This window comes from Chanodichthys erythropterus, chromosome 13 (genome assembly GCF_024489055.1).
Source record: "Chanodichthys erythropterus isolate Z2021 chromosome 13, ASM2448905v1, whole genome shotgun sequence".
Taxonomy (NCBI): domain Eukaryota; kingdom Metazoa; phylum Chordata; class Actinopteri; order Cypriniformes; family Xenocyprididae; genus Chanodichthys; species Chanodichthys erythropterus.
Genome location: NC_090233.1, coordinates 17,121,452 through 17,145,826, shown reverse-complemented (window position 1 = coordinate 17,145,826; position 24,375 = coordinate 17,121,452). Strand labels below are relative to the sequence as shown.

General features: G+C 38.3%; 1 protein-coding gene across 1 annotated transcript in view; it reads left to right on the top strand.

Moving 5' to 3' along the window:
• pappab (pregnancy-associated plasma protein A, pappalysin 1b) overlaps window positions 1-24,375 on the top strand; it is a 102,288-nt gene that overhangs the window by 50,795 nt on the left and 27,118 nt on the right. The window contains exons 11-16 of the mRNA XM_067407521.1: window positions 4,846-4,953; window positions 8,819-8,954; window positions 9,080-9,293; window positions 11,285-11,453; window positions 20,787-20,970; window positions 21,215-21,422. Of these exons, the coding sequence (XP_067263622.1) occupies window positions 4,846-4,953; window positions 8,819-8,954; window positions 9,080-9,293; window positions 11,285-11,453; window positions 20,787-20,970; window positions 21,215-21,422 (1,019 nt within the window). The remainder of the gene's footprint in view (window positions 1-4,845; window positions 4,954-8,818; window positions 8,955-9,079; window positions 9,294-11,284; window positions 11,454-20,786; window positions 20,971-21,214; window positions 21,423-24,375) is intronic.

Below are 24,375 nucleotides of genomic sequence, written 5' to 3'. Positions count from 1 at the left end.
ATCTAGTTGTACTACCTTACATACATTGAATGTCATATCTTGTTTTTTTTACTATTATTAAGGCCTAGTTACTATATTAATGATTAAACCTAAACTTTTTTCAGTTAGTTGCAGAGGTAACATTTCTATTATTTTTTTAAATCTAATATTATTTAGTTTTTTATTTTATTCCAGTTGTATTTCATTTAACTAAAAATGTTTTTAACGCAAATGCTCTCTAGAATGAGAATGTCCCTCCCACTAATATCACCTGTAATCAATTAGCAAGAAGCAAATCATTTATCATTATCTAAAGGCTAATGGCTTTTTTTTTTTTCTTTTTTTTTAAGTCCCATTCAAACTTCCTGTTTTAATAGGAAAACACATAGACACAGGAAAGGAAACCACTTGCCAAGCCATTTTATGGGGTCTTTCAAGGAGAAATGGTGGCTTATTGAAATGAGCAGTTATTATATATGACCACAAGTGGCTCTTTTAACTTAAAACAGAAAAAACTCAGATCTAAAATATTGTTTATAATGACGATGAAGTCAGATTGAAATGTGCAGTTTTTGACAATAAATGGCTGAGAAGCACATTCTGTTAAGGAGAGATTTGAGACATTGCTCTAACCCTTCACACATGGAAGTAGTAAAGAATTGGCTCTTTCTGAGGGACGTCTAAAAAAACTGTGTTGTTTTACTCCCTGGATATTTCAACATGATACATTTGTAATTTTACAGTTTTATTGGCCACTTCTCCACCTCCTCTCCCCCCTCTCGTGATGTTTGTGGAGCGCGAGTCTCCTGCGCCCAAAATCGTGCAAGCTCCTGAATTAATCATGTCACAAAACTATTCCTATCATGCTGTGCGCAACCTAAGGATTTATGGCACTGAGAAATGCCCATTTTTCACAGTTGAGCTTGAACCTCATTGTTGCTTGAAAATGTGTATTGTGGCTCATAATGGGAAACGGTGGCACATAGGTTACAATGACTTTAAATAGTTAGTCTTGCCAATAAACCTTTGTGTGGAATTTGTACTTTCACTTCTCGCAAGTTTTTTTTATATAAATGTAAATCCTTTCAAGATGGAAACAGACTTGCAGCTTAAGTGAATCTGTTGGTGATCAATGTTAGTTGCGTACCAGAACGACTAATTGCTTCTTCACTTATTGTGTGGCACAGCAGCCAACGAACTTTCAGTACAGACTGTGTTGGGGATAAACAGTTTAGGACCCTTGAAACCAGATATGTTGAATAAAGACCCGGAGTCAAAGTTTAAAAAAATAATAAATTGAAGAAAAATTTTATGAAGAATAGTTTGCAGTTTCATAAGCAGAAGCCAGCTTCAAGTCTCACAAGGAGTTCGTAGGCCGCTCTGCGTACATTCATATTTCCACAACAATTATACTCTAACAGAGTCCACTAACTACGTCATTACTTCAGGTTGGATGATTCTGATTGGCTAAGGAAAATAGACAAGATTAGAAATTTTCCACACGTGGACAGATAGTAAGAAGCATATCTCCCTTCATCACGGTGATGACGAGGGGGACCCTAGATTTAGGTACCGGATGTCCTTTTGGGGTCATGATGTGGCGTCTGCTGGTCTCGAGCAGAATGCCAGTTGTCCAGTACAAAGGGACCTGCACAAAACACTTAGCGCACATGCACAGATACACATGATTCACAGCTTCTTCAAGGCTGAAGTTGATCTGAGCTCGGCTCTGAGCAGGAAACTTTCCCCAAAACATACTGATAACATGTTCTTTTCTCTCAGTGAGAGGTACAGAGGAAAATAGATCCTTTAACATACATTGAAGAAGTAATTCAAATAATTTAACAGAAATATAAATGTTGATTTATAACTTAAAAGATATATATTGAAGCGGCAGTGGATTCCAGAATCCACCCCTTCAACTGTGTACAGTAGTGTACTTGAATCAATGGAGTGGAGGTGGTGGACCAGGGAATGGTGTCATTGAGGTTACTGTGGCGTGCTGAGAGAGAGAGATAAAGAGAGAGAAAAGGAGAGAGGAATCTCAGGAGACTATGGAAGAGCAAAGCGAGGAGTGCAGAAACTAACATCCTCTCATTCTCTTTTTTTGCACCCCATTTCTCCCTTTCTACATCTCTTTTAAGCATTACATCAGAATTCTCTAGTTTTGCAGCTAATTTTGTAACAGTTTCATTCAAATTTTATAAGGCATTTAGAGATGAAAAAGATGTTATGAATCCCCCTGCTCCAGTCAGCTCTCTCCCCGCAGAGCTGTCTTAGAGTAGTGAATGAAGTGAATTGCCGGTCTCTCAATCTAATTCATGTAATGTTACATCACCTCTAGATCTGTGAACTCTAAGATGATTCCACTTCGAAAGACATATTTATTTCTGTCTAGAAAGATTGTCTTTGTGAAATGTAAGAACAACTGGTGAAATGTTTTCAGTTGTTTAAAAAATTAAATGATGACACCAAGAATGACCTGCATTAATACTATGTTTTATCTTCACTTGTATTATGTATCTTAACTTGTTTTCAGTCAAAAAAAATGTTAATTTACTTAAATCACAAAATTCTTCAAATATGTCTACAGTATATGTAATCAAAATATTAAGAAATGTAGGCTTTAAAACAAGAAAAATATTCTCATTTAATTAAGCAAATCAGATTAATTAATTACAGGAAATCTAAATCTCATTTCTTATCTGTAATATGTTTTCTTTTGTACTGATTGAGTCATATATTTATCTGTAGAAGTTAAAATGAACTGTTTATTTTTCTAAAGAAAAATAGAAAACAGATTTTCTAGAATTTTCATCTTGAAGTGAGGTTTCAAGCGCCTTGAAGCTCTCAAGTTGATGTTAAACAGAGAGATAAATGTTTGGAGGGGAAATGAGGTCAATGTAAAGGCCAGACAGTTACCAGCACAGCTTTACTGCTGACCAAGCAGAAAATACCCTCTGGATATACTACCCCAAAAATCCCAGGGACGTCAAAATCTGCAGCTGTAGGAGACAGCATAAGCGATACCACTGCTGCCCTGATCTGCTCCCGCTGCTGTTGCACATACACAAACATCGAACACATAATTAGTGCCATTCACTCTGTGAGGAAGCGTGCAGCTCACCAGTGTCACCTAGCGTTGCAACACTGTCACCCCACAGTTGGGTTCAAGGGGTTCAGTGAGGTTCTCTGTCACATTATTCTACAGTGAAATGAAATACACTCGATGCAATTCACCGTGAAACAAGGGCAAAGATTTTAGAAGACTTGGACTAGGAGTTAGCTGTTCAGTGAAAATGCCACTAGAAAGGCAAAAAAAAAAATGAAAACTGGGTTTTAGATTTTCATATAAATATGGACTTAATAGAAATGAGGAAAAAATTTAAAATAAAACAAGTCAATTAACAAAATGTTGCATAGAAGAGTACAGTGTTTATTTATGTTTCTTCTTTTTTTTTTTTTTTTTTTGCTTTGTCCTAAAAAAAAAAAAAAAAAATGAAAAAGAAAATTGCATTTTAAGGTTTTTTTTTTGTTGATATAATGTCCTAAGCTGCCCTTAATATCAGAAAACTGTTACCGGCATTGTACCTGCAGGCTTAATATCCTTTGCCAAGCCATGTTGGCCTGTATATGTATATATATACACAATATATATATATATATATATATATATATATATATATATATATATATATATATATATATATATATATATATATATATATAGGCTAACGATATGTTCGGATAACGTCTTCCTCTGGATATATATATATATATATATATATATATATATATATATATATATATATATATATTTATATTTATATTTATATATGCTAACGATATGTTCGGATAACGTCTTCCTCTGGCATTCCAAAGAAATTAATATGAGGGGAAAATGTTTTCTCCCTTCTGCCACGCGCTCCCTGTGCCATGCAGCCATGTTGCAAAATGGGTTAAGACATGCTTTTTTGGGGTGTTAAATAATGGCGCAAATATCAGTAAATTGACGAGCGCAAAGATTAGTAAATCATGTTGCGTGATTCATTTAAATACTCTTCTCCCATAAATTTTGCATCTGAAAGGGAAACTCCTACAAATGCATATGCAATAAGGTCAGCCAAAAACCAACTCAGTCCACACCTTCTCAGCACTAATTTTGCACTGCATGTCTTTAGTAAATCCCGACAGTAATTTTTTAATGCCAAAAGAGGGTTTGCGCTGGCCAAGCTGTTAGTGAATCTGGCCCATAATGTCCTAATTTGCCCTTAATGTCAGAAAACCGTTACCAGCAGTGTACAGAACTTCCATTTCAGTCCAACATGACCTTCCATGTAAGCTTGTATGATTGGTGAATTTCATTCTCACACAGAGTGTCAAACTTCTTAATTTGAGTAATTCTGAAACTCAACAGTCACTAGAGTTTGGGCCAGTTCTGATGCTATTGCGGTGTGCTCACAGTTCTCAGAAGAGAGTAGTAGGTCAGTTCACCCTGTTTACCCGGATTTCACTGGCTTTCAGTCTGATCTGGAGTGGCACTTTAACCTGGCCACTTGTGGGGCCAATTGTGAACTTCCAGAACTTCCAGCCTCATCATTACTCTGTTTTAGTGCTTTTATATAGTGCTTATATATATATATATATATATATATATATATATATATATATATATATATATATATATATATATATATATATATATATATATATATAATTTTTTTTTTACAGGATTCCTCTTTGAAACATACAATCAGGATATACATCACTTGTCCTTAGTTATTTGGCAAAAATTCAACCATTTTAATGGCCAAATTCAATAAGGAAGATAAAAACAATAAATATATCTTGTGTTTGTTAACTCAGAGCTGTCAGTCGAAGGTTTTTGACCTGTCACATGGCGTGTCTCAGTATGCTTGGTTTCCTTGTGAGGAGTCTCAGCAGCACAGCTGGACTTCGCAATATTGGCTAAAGGTAAGAGATGGCTAATTATGGTGATCTCTCTTTTTACTTTCAGTTGAACAGATTGATGTCATATCACATCAAGTACATAAATCAGTATAATGATGTGACTTTCCTTCTTGAAGCACGTGTGTAATCAGTCCAATGGCATTGCGGGACGTCCTACTGTAACGTCATGACCAGGATAAAGCGCACCCAGACCAAATAATGTCAGCTTCTGTGCCTTTACCAAGTGCTCTGAGTTCATAATTGTCTGTCTAATTGATGTTGTTTGTCCCATAAGAAGCATATATATTAGAAAATAAGTGAAATGGCGAGCAAACAGCGTTTTAATTTTTGTTTTTCTCCCTGCCCTCACCACATCATGGGTGGGAATACGCACACTTTATGTGATGTTTGTTTGGTAGCAGAGCATGCACGGACAGCTCTCAAGGGGTTGATTGTTCTCATTTTGAGCAGTTACCTCTGAGAATGCTCCAGTCTATCTATAATAATAAAAAATAATAATGATATGTTACATTCATACAGTGCTTTTCTGGGTACTCAAAGTGCTTTACATATGGAAAGATGTAATCTCCTCAACCACCACCAATGTGTAGCATCCACCTGGATGATGCAACGGCAGCCATATTACTGAGTGGTGAAGCCAATCAGTATGGCAGCCCTGGTGGCCGCAGAGAGGCATCTTTGTTTAAATCTTTCTGGGATCAAAGAGAAGGATAAATAGTTTCTTCTGAATGCCCCACTTTCCCCTCCTGGCTTCTTTGGTGACACAGTCACCACTGACGTCAAGATGTTTCAGAAGGTAGATCAAGCCGTGGCATTCCAGAGGTATCTTCTTGCCAAGCTCAGATCTGAGAGGATACCAAGGAGAGGTCCCAGCCGCCTACCAACTCCTCGTATTTCCAAGAAGGCTTCGGCTAAGGGGTCCTGATGCCCAGTGGTATCAGGCCTCTGAGGGCAGGCCCCTGCAGGAAGAAGTGGCTTAAACCTCATCATACGATGCCTGCTTTTCCTCTGTGCTCTCAGGTGGCCATTCTGCCAATCCCGACACCTCTGGTGCTTTGGGGTGCAGTGGTTTCCAGCGAGTTCAGGTCTCAGTGCCTGCCCGAAGATGTTGCAGCACTGGGAGACTCGCCCTCTCCAAGGAAGACTTCAGAGAAGCCAGTTCAGTTGTTCCCTGGTGGTCATCCGCTTTAAGGCGCAGAGCTGACTACTCGAAATACACCAGATACCAGTCTTGAGAGGCTGGTTACCTTAGTAGACCATCTGGCAGCATGGAAACTTCTGCCGTATGTGTCTCAGTGAGTCCTGCAAACTATAGAAGAATGCTACAGAATTCAGTTCAGTTCTTATCTGCCTCAGTTCAACAGGATCGTGCTCACAAGCAGGCTCTGGTAATGGAACAAGAAGTCATAGCTCTTTTGGCGAAGAAGGCCATAGAACGTGTTCCTCCACCCGAGAGAGTGTCTGGATTCTACAGGCAGGAATTTTATCATTCTGTAAAAGGATGAGGAGTTGCATCCAATTCTAGATCTGCACCAGGTGAATCGCATATTAAAAATATTAAAGTTCAAGATGTTAATGTTTAAACTAATTGTGACTCTAATCAGACCCGAGGACTGGTTTGTCACAATAGATCTCAAGGACTTATACTTCCATATATCCATCCTTCCTCAACACGGCAAGTTCCTCAGGTTCACTTTCGGAGGTGAAGCTTAACAGTATCAGGTTCATCCTTTTGGCCTAGCTTTACACCCTGCACCCCACAAAAGGCATGGATGCAGTTCTGGCTGAGTTACCACTCCAGGACATTCGCATACTGAACTATATCGATGATTGGTTGATTCTGGCTCAATTGGAGCAAATGGTGGTTTGGCATCGAGATGTCATCCTCACCCATATGAGGGAGTTAAGGCTGAACGCCAAGAAAAGTGTGCTTTCTCCATTACAGTGGACCACCTTCTGGGAGTGGTATGGGACTCGATGATGATGCAGCCATGTCAGTCACCCGATCATATTGAATCGATCCTTTCAGCCATAAACAATATAAAGCTAGGCCACTCCATCACCTGTCAAACAGTATCAAAAACTGTCAGGTCTGATGGCAGCTGTGTCCAACGTGACACCTTTTGGCCTGCTGTACAGACCTTTGCAGTAGTGGCTCAAGACCTAAGGGGTTTTCCATGAAGGGTTAACCTATTTTGCATGATCAAGGTTACACGCAACGGCTTTAGATGGGGTCCAATTAATATTTGTAGCTCCATTCTGGCCGGCCTGAGTATGGCTTTCGGACCTGATGTCTCTCCTCAACGGCTCTTCATGGGACTTTCCCTTTAGGATGGGCCTTCTCATTCAGGCAAGGGCACAATACCCATGACCGGAATTGTGGAAACTGTGGGCTTGGCCTCTGAGGGGGGGCAACTCTTAAACTCTGGCTTCTCAACTGAGGTTGTTGAGACCATACTTAACTCTAGAGCTCCCTCCTCGAGGAAACTGTATGCCTTGAAGTGGATAGTTTTCACTTCATGGTTTGGAAATCATCAGTTGGACCCAGTTAACTGCACCATTTGTTCACTGCTGGAGTTCCTTCAAGATCTGTCCTTCAATGGTGGTGAGTCCTTGGGGAGAAACCCATTGGTGTCACATTTCCTACATGGTCATTTGAGGCTGACACCTGCAAGCCACACAAGGATTCTGACTTTGGATCTGGCCAATGTTCTGGAAGGCCTGTCGATGGCTTCCTTTTGAGCACATTAAAATCATTGCAGAGAAATTTCTAACCTTAAAAACATTTTCTGCTGGATATTACATCTCTAAAGAGAGTAGGGGACCTTCAGGTCCTGTCGGTTGCCCCTTCGTGTTTGGAGTTTGCACCTGGAATTGTGAAAGCTTTTCTACACCCTAGACCAGGGTACGTGCCTAAGGTCCCCACTAATGTGATGCGATCTATAGTGTTGCATGCGTTTTGCTCTCCTCCTTTTCAGACGTTGTTCCAGGAGAAGCGATGCTATGTCCAGGCAGGGCATTGGATGCTTATGTCCACAGAGCTGCCCTGTGGTGAAAGTCTCATCAATTGTTTGTGTGCTTCGGGTCACCTAGACAAGGGTCCCTAGCATCCAAGCAAAGGATGAGGATAGTCATAGTCAGTGGATATTCAAAGTTATTTCTCTTGCATATGAGACAGACCTCACCTATAGCTGTCAGAGCTCATTCAACTAGAAGTATGGCAGCTTCAAAAGCCTTGGTGTCAGGGCTATCCCTACAAGAAGTTTGTGATGCAGCAGGCTGGTTCTCTCTGCACACATTTGTGAGGTTCTACCACCTAGACTTGAACTCCACACCGGTGCTCATGTCCTAGGTTTTGCTCGCCAGGATTCACACTAGACAGGCAATTGTCAGTACGTTGGAGTAAGTATTTACATTCCCATAGCTTCGTAACTTCAGATGCAGCAAGAGTTCCCTTGAAAGGGAACATCTCAGGGTACAACTGTAACCATGGTTGAATTCATGGGAATGAGATGCTGCATCTCCCGCCATATTTCCTGCATGCCTGTGATCGACTTGATTGACAATCAGAAGCTGACATTAGGCTCGTTTGAGACGCGCCTCACCTCGCCTGATATGAGAGTGAACTCTGCTATTCTTTTATGTTTAAAACTATTTTTAGAACTACATTTTAGAACTACTTTATTGTTATCACTATTGCTATTGTCCTTGTTGTGAAGAGGCCTTAAGACTCGAGTTAAGAATGTACAGGTTTATGACTGTTTAATCAAAAAAGATGTTGATCCATGAGCAAATGCTACTTGATAAAATCACAATCACAAATAAAATGATAGAAATGACAGTGAGCCTTTTTTTCATCTCTTAATAGGCCTATTACGCCCATCCTATGGTGGCTGCTGCGGTCATTATCCATCTGGCCGCTGATGGAACAGCTGACATTGACCAGAGACAACACAACATTACTGTTCAGCTGGTGGACACTAAGGAACAAACCCATCCTCTTGGTCAGTCTCACCCTTATCTCAATAAAATGTTAACACTCTTTTTACTCCAAGATATGTGTTTCTAGAAAACAAAAGTGGAGGGTAAATTTTGTTCTGTATATTGTGCAATGGCTGGATGGTTGTAGGGGACTGGAGGCTGAGCTGCCGGAACAATCCACTGGTGATTCCTGTGAGTCACGACCTGAGCGTTGCCTTTTACAGGACAAAAGCCATTATAGTGAGCTTCGGCTCTCCTCTGGTGGCCATCTCAGGTGTTGGACTGCGCTCCTTTCAGTATTTTGACCCCATCACTATCAGTGGCTGCCAGAGCAATGAAATCTATAACCCCATGGGTCAAAGGTGAGTAGATAATCTACCATTGCTCCCTGTCATGTCAGTGTGGAGAGTAAATGTTTTGCCAGTCCTCAGCATATCTACCCTTATGAAAAGAAAATATATTTCCCTATGTATGAATGATCAATATATTAAATGAATTAATGGTATATTTGAAAATATACAGCATAATATATTGTGTTAATATATTACAATATATTGAATAATACATAAGGAATTGCCGCTTTTCATATATTGAAAAATATGTGACAATATATTTACTAATATATCATAATGCATGTAATTTTATATTCAGTAATACACTTCATAATATATAGATTTATATGTGATCAAATATGGTACAGCATATGTATAAATATATTGCAGATATATTTACTCATGCAGTAGAAACACACATATACAGAGAAATATATAATGTAATGTATTTCTTATATTTTATAATTATATACAATAAATGTTTCATATTTTCAAGCTAGTTAAAAATAGCACAAGTCAAGCACACCTGCATGTACTAAAGTATTTAGCAAAGAGACTATCACTGTGCTAAGGAGTGCACAGCCATTACTTTTTAAATTAAGTAATATATCGTCTTTATGGTTTTCGGCCAATTGTCAACCGAACCACAGGCTCTTCAGCACAGTGTCAACCCCAAAAACTCACACAGACCAGAAACCCTTTTAAATTCCAAAATAATAGAACATCAAACACTAACAGATCTCCCCCTATATTAATATTGAGTAAAAACACATGAAATAACATTTAATTTTAACATTTACTCTCCTTTAATAGTCAGAAGCCAAGCATGCTGGGAACTAGAAATCTGCTGTAACTGTGCTATTCTGTGAATTTGTGTATATACAGTATGTGTGTGCAATATATGTACACAATAAAGGATAAAACTTTATGAATATTACATGTAATGCTATTTTTTGTCTTTATTTCTAAATATTTTTTATATATATAAAATATAGCCATACATTGTCAATACATATATTGCAGTATATTGAAAAAAATGTAAGCACTAATTACCCATATATGGAAATGTATAATGTAATACATCGCATTATGTTTTGCAGTATATTCCCATATATTTTTGTTCCGTAAGGGTAGCTAGATGTGGTCTAAGATAAGATATTATAATAATTCTATTGCAATAGTGAAGATATATTGATGACACTTTTTTTTTTAATCCTCTATTGCACAATGTTAGGTAATAAATTAATCTTCTTCACTTTGCAAGCACATGATGCATAAAAGATGGCAATAAATGATTAATAATAAAGGCATGACTTTGGAAAAAAAAAAAAAAAATGAAAAAAAGCTTTTTCTTGGTCATGCTACATCCTGACAGTCATCAGCAAAGCTTTTTGTTTTCCACCCATTAAAATATGATTCACATTTGCTAGTGAGCAAAAATTCATTTAAATGCATTAATAGTGATATAAATTATTTGTTTGGTATAAGAGATTGTGAAATGTTTTCTCAGTGTTTTCTCTTTAAATAACAAATTTGTGCAACAGTGGAAGTGATACGGATGCAGTAATATAGAGTAAATGTCGTAGTTATAGTCTATCATGTAGTAATTAGTAAAGCTGTCTTTGATTAATTTGATGAATTCATTTCCATTGTTCCACAGTTGTGCTTTCATAAAGATGCGGTCAGATTGGTGAAATCTTTTCCTGCCAAAAAGGTCAATTTTCTGCTGTCAACATTATAGCGATGTATAAAGCACAGCTTACACAGAAGTCATTTTCAAACCAAGCAGCTTTCGGTTGGTCAAACATAACTATCTTGAACAATCGCGTAGATTCCTTTTGAAATGGCAGGATTTCCCTCACGAAAATTTGCAGAACAATGGTAAATGTGAATGCACCAAAGCAATAGAGGGTTAAAGTAAAATATATAATAGGTGTAAAAGGAAATTTTACCCAGTAGAATTGATAAGGTCATTTAACTTTATATCATCATAATACATGGTAATTTCTGTAATCCCTCAGTTGCGTTCATTACTCGTGCGATGCCATTGAATGTCAGAAGCCGATGATCAGTAATGCAGAGATGAAGTGTAATAGTCCTGGATACTTCAATGGAGCTCGTTGCACCATCACCTGCAACCGAGGATATACGCTGAAAATACACCGTGATGATGAAATCATCAAAACACAGGTAATACAGTTTTGTTAATTCCTTTTTGTATATTTGTGGATGTTACACTGTTGGTGTGTAAGTGTGTGCTTGTGTTTTTCCTGCAATAAAATGTCTTACGTTTTCTGCCAAGTATTTTGACCAGGTTTCATAGAGAAGCACACAACATAAACATACACAGCCACACTCGCACACACACAGTGGTTTATATTACATTAAACAATAATCATTGACTCATGCCCTGACCACATACAGAGAAAGTAGCATTAAAGATTTATGGCTCACGTAGGGTTTGCTAACCAAACTGTGAGACGGTAAGTGAATGGTCACAATAGCTGGCGCTCAGGCCGGTGGGTTCTGTGTTATTGGCTTGATGTTGTTTTTATGTCTTTTTCTCTGCCTGGAACTGCTGGAATAGTCCATGTGGCTCAAATAAAAGAGAAGCTGTAGATTTTTCATAAACATTACTCTCACTCTCGCCCTCCCCTCTGACTGGAAGTTTTGTTGTTGTTGTTGTTGTTGTTGTTGGTGGTGGTATTGTAATAGGCTAGAAAATCAGTTTGACTCAACAGAAACCTCAACAGTCATCTGAGTGATGGAAATGAAGTTTCCTACCAGAAATCACTGTCTGGCTAACACAAACACACTCCTTTTTTCCTTCAGCATATGGCTGCATCATTTTGTACTTGCATATCAGTGGGTTTGTCTTGCTTTTGAAAATTTCCTAACAAACTTGATTCTTCTGTATGGTTCTTTGTACTATTACATTTACAAATAATTGTGATATTTACGTTTTTTTATTTATTTTTTTATAATTATAAATAGTTTATAGGAGTTTAGGTTAATACGATTTTTTAATGGTTTAAACAATTGTTTAATGAATAAGATTTTTTTGTCTTGCTTTTTGAAAATTTCTATAAAATAAAATAAAAAAATCCTATTGACCCTAAACCTTTGAATGCTATAGTGTACCGTAGTACCAGTCAACAAATCCTTGATAAACACAGAATTCTCAGCACATTTATTGATTATTTTCCTATTTTTCAGTCCGAAAGTGTGATTCATTCTGTGATGGACAGTCAGTTTAACCAATTCAGTTTGAATTCATCCACTGAATTCAGCAGTTGATTTAGGGTGAGTACAGGATTGAGATGAATCACAAAAAGGTATAATTTGCCAGACAAGATGCAGTAGAACAGTTTTCTAGTTAACTATTTTTGTCTTCTGATGTCATAAAAATATTTAGCAAATCATTGGTGTCCATTCACAAGTCTCATAAGGCTCTGCCTTGTGTCTGCATACCTGTTCATACTTGGTCTGCTTGTGTCTTGCGTGTGTGTGCCTTGCACATCTGTTAATTGCGCTTGAATTTTCTGGTTCACCGCTGTTTGAATGTGTGAAGAAAGTGTCAGAGTGTAGTCGGTCAGGATGCAATTTGTTCGAGTCTATTTGACATCAAACAGTGGAGCACCATGCTCAACCGCCACCACAATCCCTGGGGACTTTGTTTAAGGCACAGCCACGGATCAGTGGCACTGCAGATCTGCCGGCCCAGTACACCCTTGCTAAGCAACAAGCAATGATTACTGCAACCCGTTGACCTCAGTCCTCCACACAAAAGGCCAGTGGTGGTAATGGCAATCCTTTACCCCACTCCACCTGGCCAAGTGTTTTGCACTGTACTAACTCCACAAGCTCCCAGCCGTCCTTCACCCCACCCATTCACAAAGAACGTTTTGGGCCATTTGCAGCTCTGGCCTTTCAAAAACAACTCTGTTCTGTTTTCCAATGCTTGTTCTCTTGTTATATTGACAGAAGGAGAACAAGGGGAAGAAAGAAAGGGGAAAATGTTAGTGTAAAAAAAAAAAGAAAAGACGAGAAAGTGCTGTGTGTTCTTTGTAAGCACTTGGGCTCTACTGTATGTTGGGTGGGTTTCTGCCAGCAGCCGCAGTCGACTGAGAAGCTTGGCCTGTGAGTTATTACGCATTTGGAAGGAAAGGCAGCAGGCAGTTTTTCTCTGCTTTTGGGAGGGCTCGGCTTATTTAACAGCAGTGCACATTGGGGTTCAGGACTGGGGGTTTCAGGGGCCATTGGGGAGATGTCTAGTCCGGTTATGTAAGGTAAGAGGGGAGAGTTTTCATAAAGATAGCCACGGCTGTTACAGGAACTGTAGTAGTGGTACATTTACAGCACTACTCTGTAAAATTTAAAGAAAAAAATGAGTTCTGAAATAACATTGCACTCATGTCTCCATCACTTATCTCTTTAAAATGCACCCGTAATCCAACCCTTAAAGTTTTCTAATTAATTTATTTATATTTAGCTTTAATTTATTTTTATTTCAGTTTTAGTAATTTAAGTATTTCAACTTATTTTATTTCAGTTAGTTGCCAAAACAACATTTCTAATTTTAAATTACATTTTTTAAGTTCCCTTTTGAAATGGAACTTCGATGCAGCATCTGGAGTCAATGCTATGTGGACTGCCCTCAGCAGTCTGAACATGTGTACCAAATATACCAATCTATTGGCCAACAGCAGTCTGACACCATAAGTGTAAGTCGAAGCACCCACGAGTGTAAGAGGGTACCTGCAATGTACGTCATCAGCTTTTTGTCTTCAGGAGCCATTTGTTTTGAACGCTTGGACAGCAAAATGGCTCTTGAGGGAGCTGGATGTGCCCACTAATAAGTTCACTTTAAAAAAGCTATGATCACGTTTGTCTCTCTTTTCAAGGGGGGGGGAGACAATTGCCTGCGTCTCGCAGGTCTGTCCCTGCTGCAGTATGGCAGCTATACTATATTGTGGGAGTCGCAAGTTGAGCTGGCTGAGGAGTTTGGGTATTGAATATTACCCGATAACCTCAGGCAAGTTCAAGTGATCTGCTTGATTTAGAAGCGTGCTCAGCTGGTTTTTCTGATCATGCAGAAAGCAGGTTGCTGGTGTCATTCAGTTCTGAGGAAATGGATGTGGTTGGAGAACCGCGTGATGATGTTTTGACTGAGTCCGGTTCTCTTGCCAGCCCTACATACGGTGAGCTACTGGATGTAATGGCCTTAACTGGATGTTAAGTTTGCCCTTGAGAGATGGGAAGTTGCTTGCGGCTGTTTGGACAAGCGCTACAGTTTCTACCAGATCTTCATACTGCGATAGAGAAGTCTTGGAAAAAAACATACTAGGCTCTTGTCTTTCCTTTCCAGCATTTGTGTTATTCAAATGTGGAGGGACAGGGTGACCACAGGTATGAGAAGGTGCCCCCTGTGGAGGAACCACTAATGGGTTATCTCTCACAGGGTGAGGCATCTTCATTTAAGGCTCCACCTTGCCCTCAAAGCCATGCCAAACCACCTCATAGGGAAGGTGTGTGCGACAGCGGGCCAGGCCAGTGGTGTTCTGCAGAAGGAGATTTTAGCTTGGGCACACTTTTACATGCCCTGCTTTCATTTCCCTTCTACAATCAATGTAGCATATGGGCCTCCCTTTGGAGGAAGAGCAAGATGAATGAGACTATGGGACCTAATACTCTCTAAATCTCATTTATCTCCCCTCCCCATTCATTTTTTGGGTCTGGAAGCAAGGGTTTCGCTCTTGGAAAACACACTACTCACATTTATTTGCCAAATGAACGTGAGTATTACTTTGGTGCTGAATGGGGTCTGAAGAGTCCTAATTCCCCTGTAGTTCCTGTGGGGTTAAGCTAGGGTCATAAGCTATTTACTGGTGTGCTTCTCCCTGATATCCCTCTTTCCTTATTAAGAATGAAAATGTAGGCTTCCCCTTGTTTCATGGTGGTTAGACGAAGTGGTACGTGTAGTGGGGACACGGCTTGATGCTCTGTGCTTATTCACCCTCTTTTCCTAAACAAGAGTAAGAAGTAGGCTTCCCCTTGTATGGGCAGCAATAGGATGGCTATTTGCTAAGGTTTTGGCTCTTTGAAGACCCCTTGCTAGTCTGCACTTGAAACACCCCTTAGAGTGGAGGAGGATGAATAGAACCATATGGATGAACTCATGGTATACCTTCTTGTTTCTCTTAGGCTCCCCCTTGTAGGGCTGCAGCTGTAAGGTTGTAGCCTGTAGGCTAGTTAGCAGGCTCCCTTTCTTACCCCTTAGGGTAGAGCAGGAAGAATGGAACTAGGAAGGGTAACTCACATGGCTCCCTCTGTTTTGTTTATCTCCCTCTTCGTTAATTAGAGCTTTAAGAAGGCTCCCCCTTGGTTGAGTGGCATTAATAATACTTAAAAACTATTACTAAGGGTTAAAAGCATCTTGGAATAATTCTCGATGCTGTTGTGCTGCTCTGACAATATCCTTCAAGGTAGAGCAGGATAAATGGAATTGTAATTAATCCAGTTCTGTCTTTTCCTCCCCACGTTGTTCACCATAATGTCAACTCCAAATGCCACTTTGAAGTTCCACTTTGAAAGGGAACATCTCAGGTTATGACTGTAACCATGGTTTCCTGAGAAGGGGAAAGAGATGCGGTGTCTCATTACCATGCATTGGGTTGCCTGCTTGTCTCCTTCAGACAAAAGAGTTGATGACATATTTGCAGGTGCTGCCTTACACTCGCGGGAGCTCTGCTCATGACGTCATAGACTGCAATGGCCAATAGATTGGCTTGTTTGGTACATATGTTCAGACCACGGTCATGCCGAAGGCCTTCACCATAGCGTCGACTTCAGACGCCTCGTCTCGTTTCCCTTCTCAGGGAACCAGGGTTATGGTCGTAACCTGAGACATTTTTCATTTAATTTTTATATTTTACTTCAGCTTAATTTCAATTAACAAAAAAAGTTTTATAATAGTTTTTGTTTTAGTGATAACACTGATCTGATGTCCTTCTGCAGTGATAGTTTTGTTGTTTCGTATAGCCTATTTATAGATATAAAAATATACATTTCTAGATTTAAATTTGTAGATATGTTGCACTAAAAACAAATACTGTACCAAAATACTGTACTAAAATTAAAATTACTAAAAAAAAACATATTATTTGAATAATCTGTCCAGATTTTTTTTTATTAACTAATAATAATAATAATACATTTATTACATGTATTTTAGAGCAATAACACACTGTATAGTATATTTACATTATCTCTTAGTAATTCTAAGTTTAGTGTTTTTCAGTGTTCCTGGAGTGCTGATTTCATAGACAAGCAACAGTTAATCCTGCTTTGTTTATCCTGATTTATTTTCAGTGCAAACAAATAAATAAATGAAAATATCTGGACATATTGTATTGTTTTGTTATTATAAAATTATGTCTAAACATACACATTATAGTAAATGGGCATTTAGAAGATGGTAGTTTCAGGGTTTACCCTAGAAAATGTGACCATATTAAGGTTAAAAAGAAATTGGCTGGATTTCCATGTCTCGCTCGAGCCCTCGTACCTTTACAGAGCGTTATTACAGCTTATCAGTCATCTCCAGGGAACTCATAATGTGTGTTCCTAAAGTCTTTAGTCAGAGACAAATTAGCCATTTTATCATTAACCTGTTACCGTAACATCATTGAGAGGGTGCCAATATGGTCCTATTGAGGAAAAAAAAAAAAGCATTAGGAGTGGATACAGACAGAGATAGATGTGTGTTTATAAGGTTGTGAGCCGAGCCAAGCCAAGCATCAAGGGTTATGATCTCGCAACCCATCAAGAACGGAGGACAGTTTTGGGAGCAGATAACTACAGCAACAACCACCACTACAGTGTCATGTCTTTGTGTCCGCAGCTTCCTGGCCGCCGGCCCCTTGTTTTTGCCAAGGTGTTATTGAAAGCAGAGCATGTCCTGAAATCACTGTTAGGCAAACAACATTTCAACAGAGCAAAGACAGAGAGTTTGAGGTTTGCTTTAGCCCCTGTTTTTTTTTTTTGTTTTGTTTTTGTTTTCTTTTCTTTTTTGTTTGTTTTTTTAAGCGCTTCTGCGTGTTTGTGCGTTCGTGTGTGTCGAGCATGTGTGCTTACGTGTATACTATGCATTTGTGAGTGTGCACACGCGGAGAAAGAAACACAGGATGGGGCTGGGGTGTAGAAGAAAAGCCAACAGAGGCATCTGTGTTGAATTAGGCACAGTAGTCAGTGGTAGTTAAATACTCAGTGGAGGAGGAATCAGCAGCTGTAAAGTTTTAAAAGAAGGAAACTCCGCACGCAGACACCCCCCTCTGCAGCTTACCACCCCCCAATGTACGGCAGTCCCCTTCCCCTATGTTCACCAGAACGGCCCGTCGTGATATAACTTTCAGGCAGGAGCAGCATGTGTTTGTGTGTGTTTTCGTTTGTGCATGTGACACGGATTATGTGCTATACAGGTGGACATTTAAACAGCCCCCTGCATGTGTGTGTTTCTTCAGTTCAACCACAACAGTTTATGTTTTCCTTTTTGTCCCACATAGTCCCTGTGACTGTGGTCATTTCTTTTACTGCTCCTGTAATGCAGCCAGTGTCGGCCAATAAACCTTGTGTCTAAACTGCCATTGAGCTTTGAAACGACTTTGAGAGAGCCAGAGATGCCTGGGCAGGGAAAATTAGATGACACTTTTATGTACTTCTGTAGCCTCTCACAAGTTTTATAAAGAAGGCAGGTATGTGCACTAACACGCTCTTTGGCATTGTTATGACAAAGATGGCAGCCTCTCTGACCCTAGGGGGAGATGTTGAGTAGATTGTGACTGCTTCTCTGTTTGGGATTTTATTAAGCCAGTGATATGAGGTAAAAAAAAAAAAAAAGAAAAAGAAAAGAAAGAAAGAAAGAAAGAAAGAAAGAAAGAAAGAAAGAAAGAAAGAAAGAAAGAAAGAAAGAAAGAAAGAAAGAAAGAAAGAAAGAAAGAAAGAAAAAAAGTCTTATTACACTGCTGCCCTCACATGAAGTTGTTATAAACAGTTGTTGTGTTATTCTTTATTTTGTTTTGTTTGATTTTAGCTTTTGCTTCAACTTTTGTCTTGTACTCAGTTTAGTTTTTGTTTAGTTATTCTGTTTATTTATTTTACTTTTATTTTTTACTTCTGCTTTTTTTATTTTGTTTTTGTTCTTTTTTTACTTTGCTTTTTACTTTTAGCTTTTGCTTCATTTAGTTTTGTTTGTGCTTTAATTTATTTTGCTTAATTTCATTTTAGCTTTTGCTTCACTTTATTTTAATTTAGCTTTGGTTTTGTCATTTGTTTAGTTTTTGTTTTTTGTTCTATTTTCTTTTTGTTTTGCTTTAGTTTAATTTAGTTTTTGTTTGTTATTCTTTGTTTTGTTTTGATTTGCTTAGTTTTATTGTTGTGCTTACTTTACTTTTGTTTTATTTTCCCCTTGTTTTGTTTGTTTTTCGTATATACACCTCAGATATTCAAGACTCACACTTCCATGGTGAACTGTTTTCAATAAGAGCTTCAGCGCAAGAAAAGGAAGAGGGAAAGAAGGGGGCAAAAAGTGTTTTGTAACTGTGTCTGGATTGCATTTCAAATGCTTCCCGCTGCTTTGCTCAGTTTTAGGTGCTGGTACATTTCCTGAGAGGGTACAGAACATTAGATAAGCTCACCACATTCCAGCCCATTTAAATCTGCAATTTCAAGTAAAGAGAAAGGAGACGAGAGAAGAAAAATGGCCTGGGTCACAGTAAAGCAGCAACAAAAACTGTTCATACATCTTGATGTTTTGTTTTGTAGATGCAAGTTAAAGAACATTAGCCACAATAATCTGTGCCTTGCCAGCAAAAACTGTTTGGCTTCACAGAAATTGTTTCAATAAACATAGCTGACATCCTTTTTTTTTTTTAACCAACCAGATTTCATCACTTGTCATAAACAAAAGGAGAACTCTGTGGAGAAGTGCATGTTTTACTCCAATTTCTTTAAGTGCTTCACTGAAACAGTCTGGACTCAATGCCCACCTACAGCCTGTGCCCAATCCGCTGAGTATGGTTTATGTTAAACATCACTTTTTTCGTTAATGCATAATACCACACACAAAAAGTACAACAGTCCTATAAACCCAGATATTAGATGACAATAATATTTTTGGCTGAGAAAAGTCTTAAATTTGCTGTTGTGCAGTAAAACCATAAACCTTTCTGCGTGGTTCACACGTTTGAAGATTCATTGAGGAGCTAATAGAAGAATACAGTGTTTTGCTCCTGGTGACAAATTCACGACTGTTATTCCTGCTTTGTACACAGTAAAGTTTGATTTGTTCATTGTTTGCAGGCACAGTAATGGTTTTGTGCTACTAAAATCAATGATTTATTTATTGAATCAATAATAGGTCAGTAAATGTCCCCTCAAGTTACTCAAGAGACAAGAATAATTAAATAGTCCAAATAAACTATAGGCAGACTAGTCTTCATTGTTGGACTGCATTTGGATGGAGTAAGAGGAGAGACAGTGGCATTGTCACTATACAGAGAAAAAGAGAGCAAGGACTCACACTTGCTAATTTTTTAGCATGTTCTCATGCACCTCTTGAAATATGCGGTGTCTATTTTGATTAGAGGAAAGTCGTACTCATATATGTGCAGAATGGCCTGGTTCATTTCCCATGGTAGAATAAATTAATTTATCCTGTTTGTAATAAATCAAGTAAAATTGCTCTAGTGGATGGATGTAGGAAAAGGAGCGGGAAATACTACTACTTATACTAACATTACCTTAGAAACACCATTCGATATGTTATAAATGTTAGTATTCGGGACAAAGGTTATTGTAATTTACCGTAAGTGTATGAACAATCATGAATTCGTGACGATCTGTAACTTTACCTTCATGTGAAAACGAGGATCTGTTTCCTCAGTCTCATTTTCACGGAACTGGGCTTGGCGCACTTAGACGCGTTCAGTATTTTCCGACAGAAAATCAGTTTGAAATCACTAATGAAACAATTAATAAAGTCACTGTATGTCATGGCAGTGATTCGACAGAAGTTTTTGAAACAGAACACGGCTCCATAAGTTTAATTGTTTTGTTCTTTTTTGGGGGTCTGGGATGTGTGTGGTTTGTGGCTCTGCTAGTGCAAATGTCTTTGCAGACATCACACAGGTCTGACATGACTTAGTAAAACAGCAGAAATGACCTCTGACTCATTCTGCCTTCAGTTCTGACAGCTTTATATGTTGTACCCCGGCTATTTATTATCACCAACTCAGACTGTTAGCTTCCCACTGCTTCCTTTTACCAAGAGATACATAAATATATTTAATTTAGCTGTACTTTTTGTCTCTATATAGTTTGTAAAGTGTTACTGAAGCAGATGTGTATTATTTGATATGGTCTGGTCTGACAGATTGTTGTGGTTACAGTGAATTAAACGAGAGAAAACTAAAGGTTCTTTTCCCATGTCTAAACTCTTGCCTTTATGTTTTTTTCTCTCAACAGTCTGAATCCATGGTGACCCTCACCTGTGCGGATGGGAAATGGAACAAGCAGGTGACCTGTGAACCTGTGGACTGCGGGCGGCCTGACAAGTACCATGTGCACCCGGCTGTCTTTGAGTTCTCGGAGGGTACCACCTACGGCAAGAAGTGCACTTTTCAGTGCCGGGAGCCGGCTCAGCTTGTGGGTGGGTAGACCTTGACAGTTCCTAAATCAAAAGGCCCTAGGGATTGAGAGGTTAGCAGTGTAAAATGCCAAATGTGGTTTTGACCCCCCCACCCCCCACGCCCCCCCAAAAAAAATAATAATAAAAAAACACATAAAAAAAATACATTGAAAAATAACAGTGTTGGATATGACATCATATTGACGTACAAGTCATATCTGTACAAGTCAACTTGTCCTGTACCTTTGTCCTTTTGTCTCAACAGGCAGTAATAACGTGCTGACGTGTATGGAGGATGGCATGTGGTCTTTCCCTGAAGCTCTGTGTGAGCTGCGTTGTCCAGTCCCTCCACCTGTACCCAACGCTGTCCTGCAGACCAAACGCTGCAATGCCACAGGCCTCAAAGTTGGGTCTTTCTGCAAGTACAAGTGCAAGCCAGGCTACCATGTGCCCCACATAGACAAGCCCAAAAGGTGAGAGACCACTAAACTAACTCGGATGAATAATAATGACTTAGATTAAATAACTTCAGTAAGGTCCCATTTGATTACACAAGTTAATGCATAAACTCACATTAACATTTAGCAATACATTTGTTACTGTATTTATTAACCGTTGTTAACATTAGTTAACTATTCATTGTTAGTTCATGTTAGCTCAGGTCCTTTAAATAATATTAACAGATACAACTTTAGTATTAGTAAATGTTAAAATTAACATTAACTAAGATTGTGAAATACTTTAGAAGTATTTTTCATTGTTAGTTCATGTTAACTAATGTAGTTAACTAATGTTAACAAATAGAACCTTATTGTAATGTGTTACCAACTTCATTGCATTGCAGATTTAGTTAATCATGTTATGGCAATTGAATACTCCGGGCTGTATCAATTGTTTGAAAGCTTGAATAAATTTGTAGTCATTTACCCTGTTGGTCAATTACTCACATAGCCAGATGTAGCCAGACATTAGACTATAGTCATAAATCTGGTCCACTTTAAATGTCAAATTCAGATTATTGAATTTGACAGAAAGAGATTGTGTTATCAACATGTAAAGAAACCAACCACAGTTAGTTTGGTTGTTACATGCCATTTAAATGAGCGGAAATGTGACTTTGTGATGAGAATTTCTGTCCGTTCAAAAGTAATAAGTACTGAATATTTCATTCAGAGAAGAGTGCAATATACCAGGGGTTTTGTAACTGTGGGTCACGCAAAGTACACTCGGCTGCAACTAAATTTGCATTTCAGTAAATGACACATGCAGTTTAGTTTAGGGCTGTGTGATATACCAACATTAAATAGAAATAATATCAGAGTAGAATTAGAATAATATTGCTTAGTGCAATTATCGAAATGCAAAGGCCACGATTTATTTACATAAATATGCTCTGCATGTTTTAAAGCTTAGATGGTTGTGACTTATAATAATGGTGATGGTCTCAGAGTGACTCGGTTCATTATTAAGCGGCTCGGTCCACATTATTAATGAGAAGGAACTTGTTCACTCCAATCTCTGTGCTGTATTCTGCATGAGATTGCATTACACCGGAGAATTCAAATGTCACGAAAGGCCTTTTCAGGTCTGTTCATTCATCTCTGTCTTCTGTTCAACTCAGAGCTGTCTTTCAGAGACATATAAAGAGTGTGTTTTTTTCGTTCCTTTCGGGTGCATTTGGCTACCAACCAACACATAAGGAAACTGTGTCTTAAAAGCATTTCACATATACACACATAGAACGAGCATGAGGGTGTTTTCTGCGCTGAACACCGCGATGAGTTTAACAACACTCGCAGAGTGGTTTACAGTTCATATCCGAACCTGAGTGAGCATGTTTCAAGTTTTTATGGACATATTTCATATACTCTTTAACATTTGTAAATTAAGAAAATAAAACATAAATATTAGTATTGAAATTTTACAGTTGTACTATAATTTTTTTTATTATTATTTTCTGTCTTATCAAAGTTTTAAGATTGAGCTTACAGTAATGTCAAATGTTTTCTAATTGTAAATATTTTGGTGGGTCTTGAGATCGATTATACTCTAGGTGGGACCTGGAATGAAAAGGTTCCCTGGGAACCCCTGCAATATTCAGTCATTATGTATTTTACTTTGGATAAAATTTATGGCCTGCAACTATTAATGGCGACAAGATGTTTGGAAGATTCCATCAGTGGAAAAGCCAATCAGATTAGAGCTTGTCATTTGTGTCATTTTCTTGTCTAAGTGCTTGCCAGTTTTATGTGCAGTATTCATCAGACAGTCAATGAACGGAGAACTGTCAATTATTAAAAGCTGTTTTTAGGCTGGAATATGCTACACGACTTTTAAAATCTGAACAGATAAGCATCACACACCAACTTAGTAAATAGTTACAGAGGAAAAACTGGGCATATTTAAAGCTGGAGTAAGTATTTTTTTCAAAAACACTGTTTGGAAGTTATAGTCGGGCCGACACCAACAATAAATGTGTAACCAATCAGCATTAGGGGGGATATGATGGTCAAGGAGACAGAACGAGCAAGAGGGAGATTTGAAAAAAAAAACTGCAGAAAGAAAGATGAGACACAATACAAAAAGCTCAAAAGAATATCACTGGAATGAGCGTTTATGACTGGGCAAGTGTTTTAGGACCCACATTACTATTAGAAAAGCTTTCCAGCACTGGAGAGAACTGCACTTAGTGCACTTTCCTCGCCTGCCAGCAGCGAATGGGCCGGGGTTCGAGACTGACTTGGAGCAGAGTGGTTAGGGTTGGAGTGTGAGTAGAAGCAGAGCAATAAAGAGAGGGGTGGGTTTGTTTGGGTTAATTTCATATATCAACAATGTCCAACAGCGCTTTTGAAAATCTACTTACCGCAACTTTAAAAGAAACAAAAACGAATAGAAATGTCAAAAACATAATACGGTAACACTTCAGAATACTGTTTCTTACTTAGTGCATAACTAATAAGGAATTACTGAAGAACTAATAGGTAATTCTTCATTAACACTTAAGTCATTACTGTTAACTACTAAGGAAGATGTGTTATCTAATCAGTATGTAAAATAATTTTATGATTATGTTAAGTAACACTTAGCTAATCAATAACTAATGAATTCTGTCATACCTCCTGAAGAACTACTATTAATTATCTACTAATTAATGTTCAAGAAAAATAACTATGAAGTAACTACTAATGAACAGAAAATGATACATTTTCAAAATTACTTGAGTAAAATTACTACTACTTGCAGAAACATGTGCTCAAAATCTACAGACTGGCTTTCAGAAACTAGCGTTCAGACTGCAAATCGGGGCAAAATTCGAGGCAGAAGTCGTATAGTGTGTTCCAGCTTTTATGCTTTCAAAAAATATGGCACAGAATTCTGCTCAATCTATTCATGTTTGTGTTAATGAACGTGTCGCAGGTCAGTGCC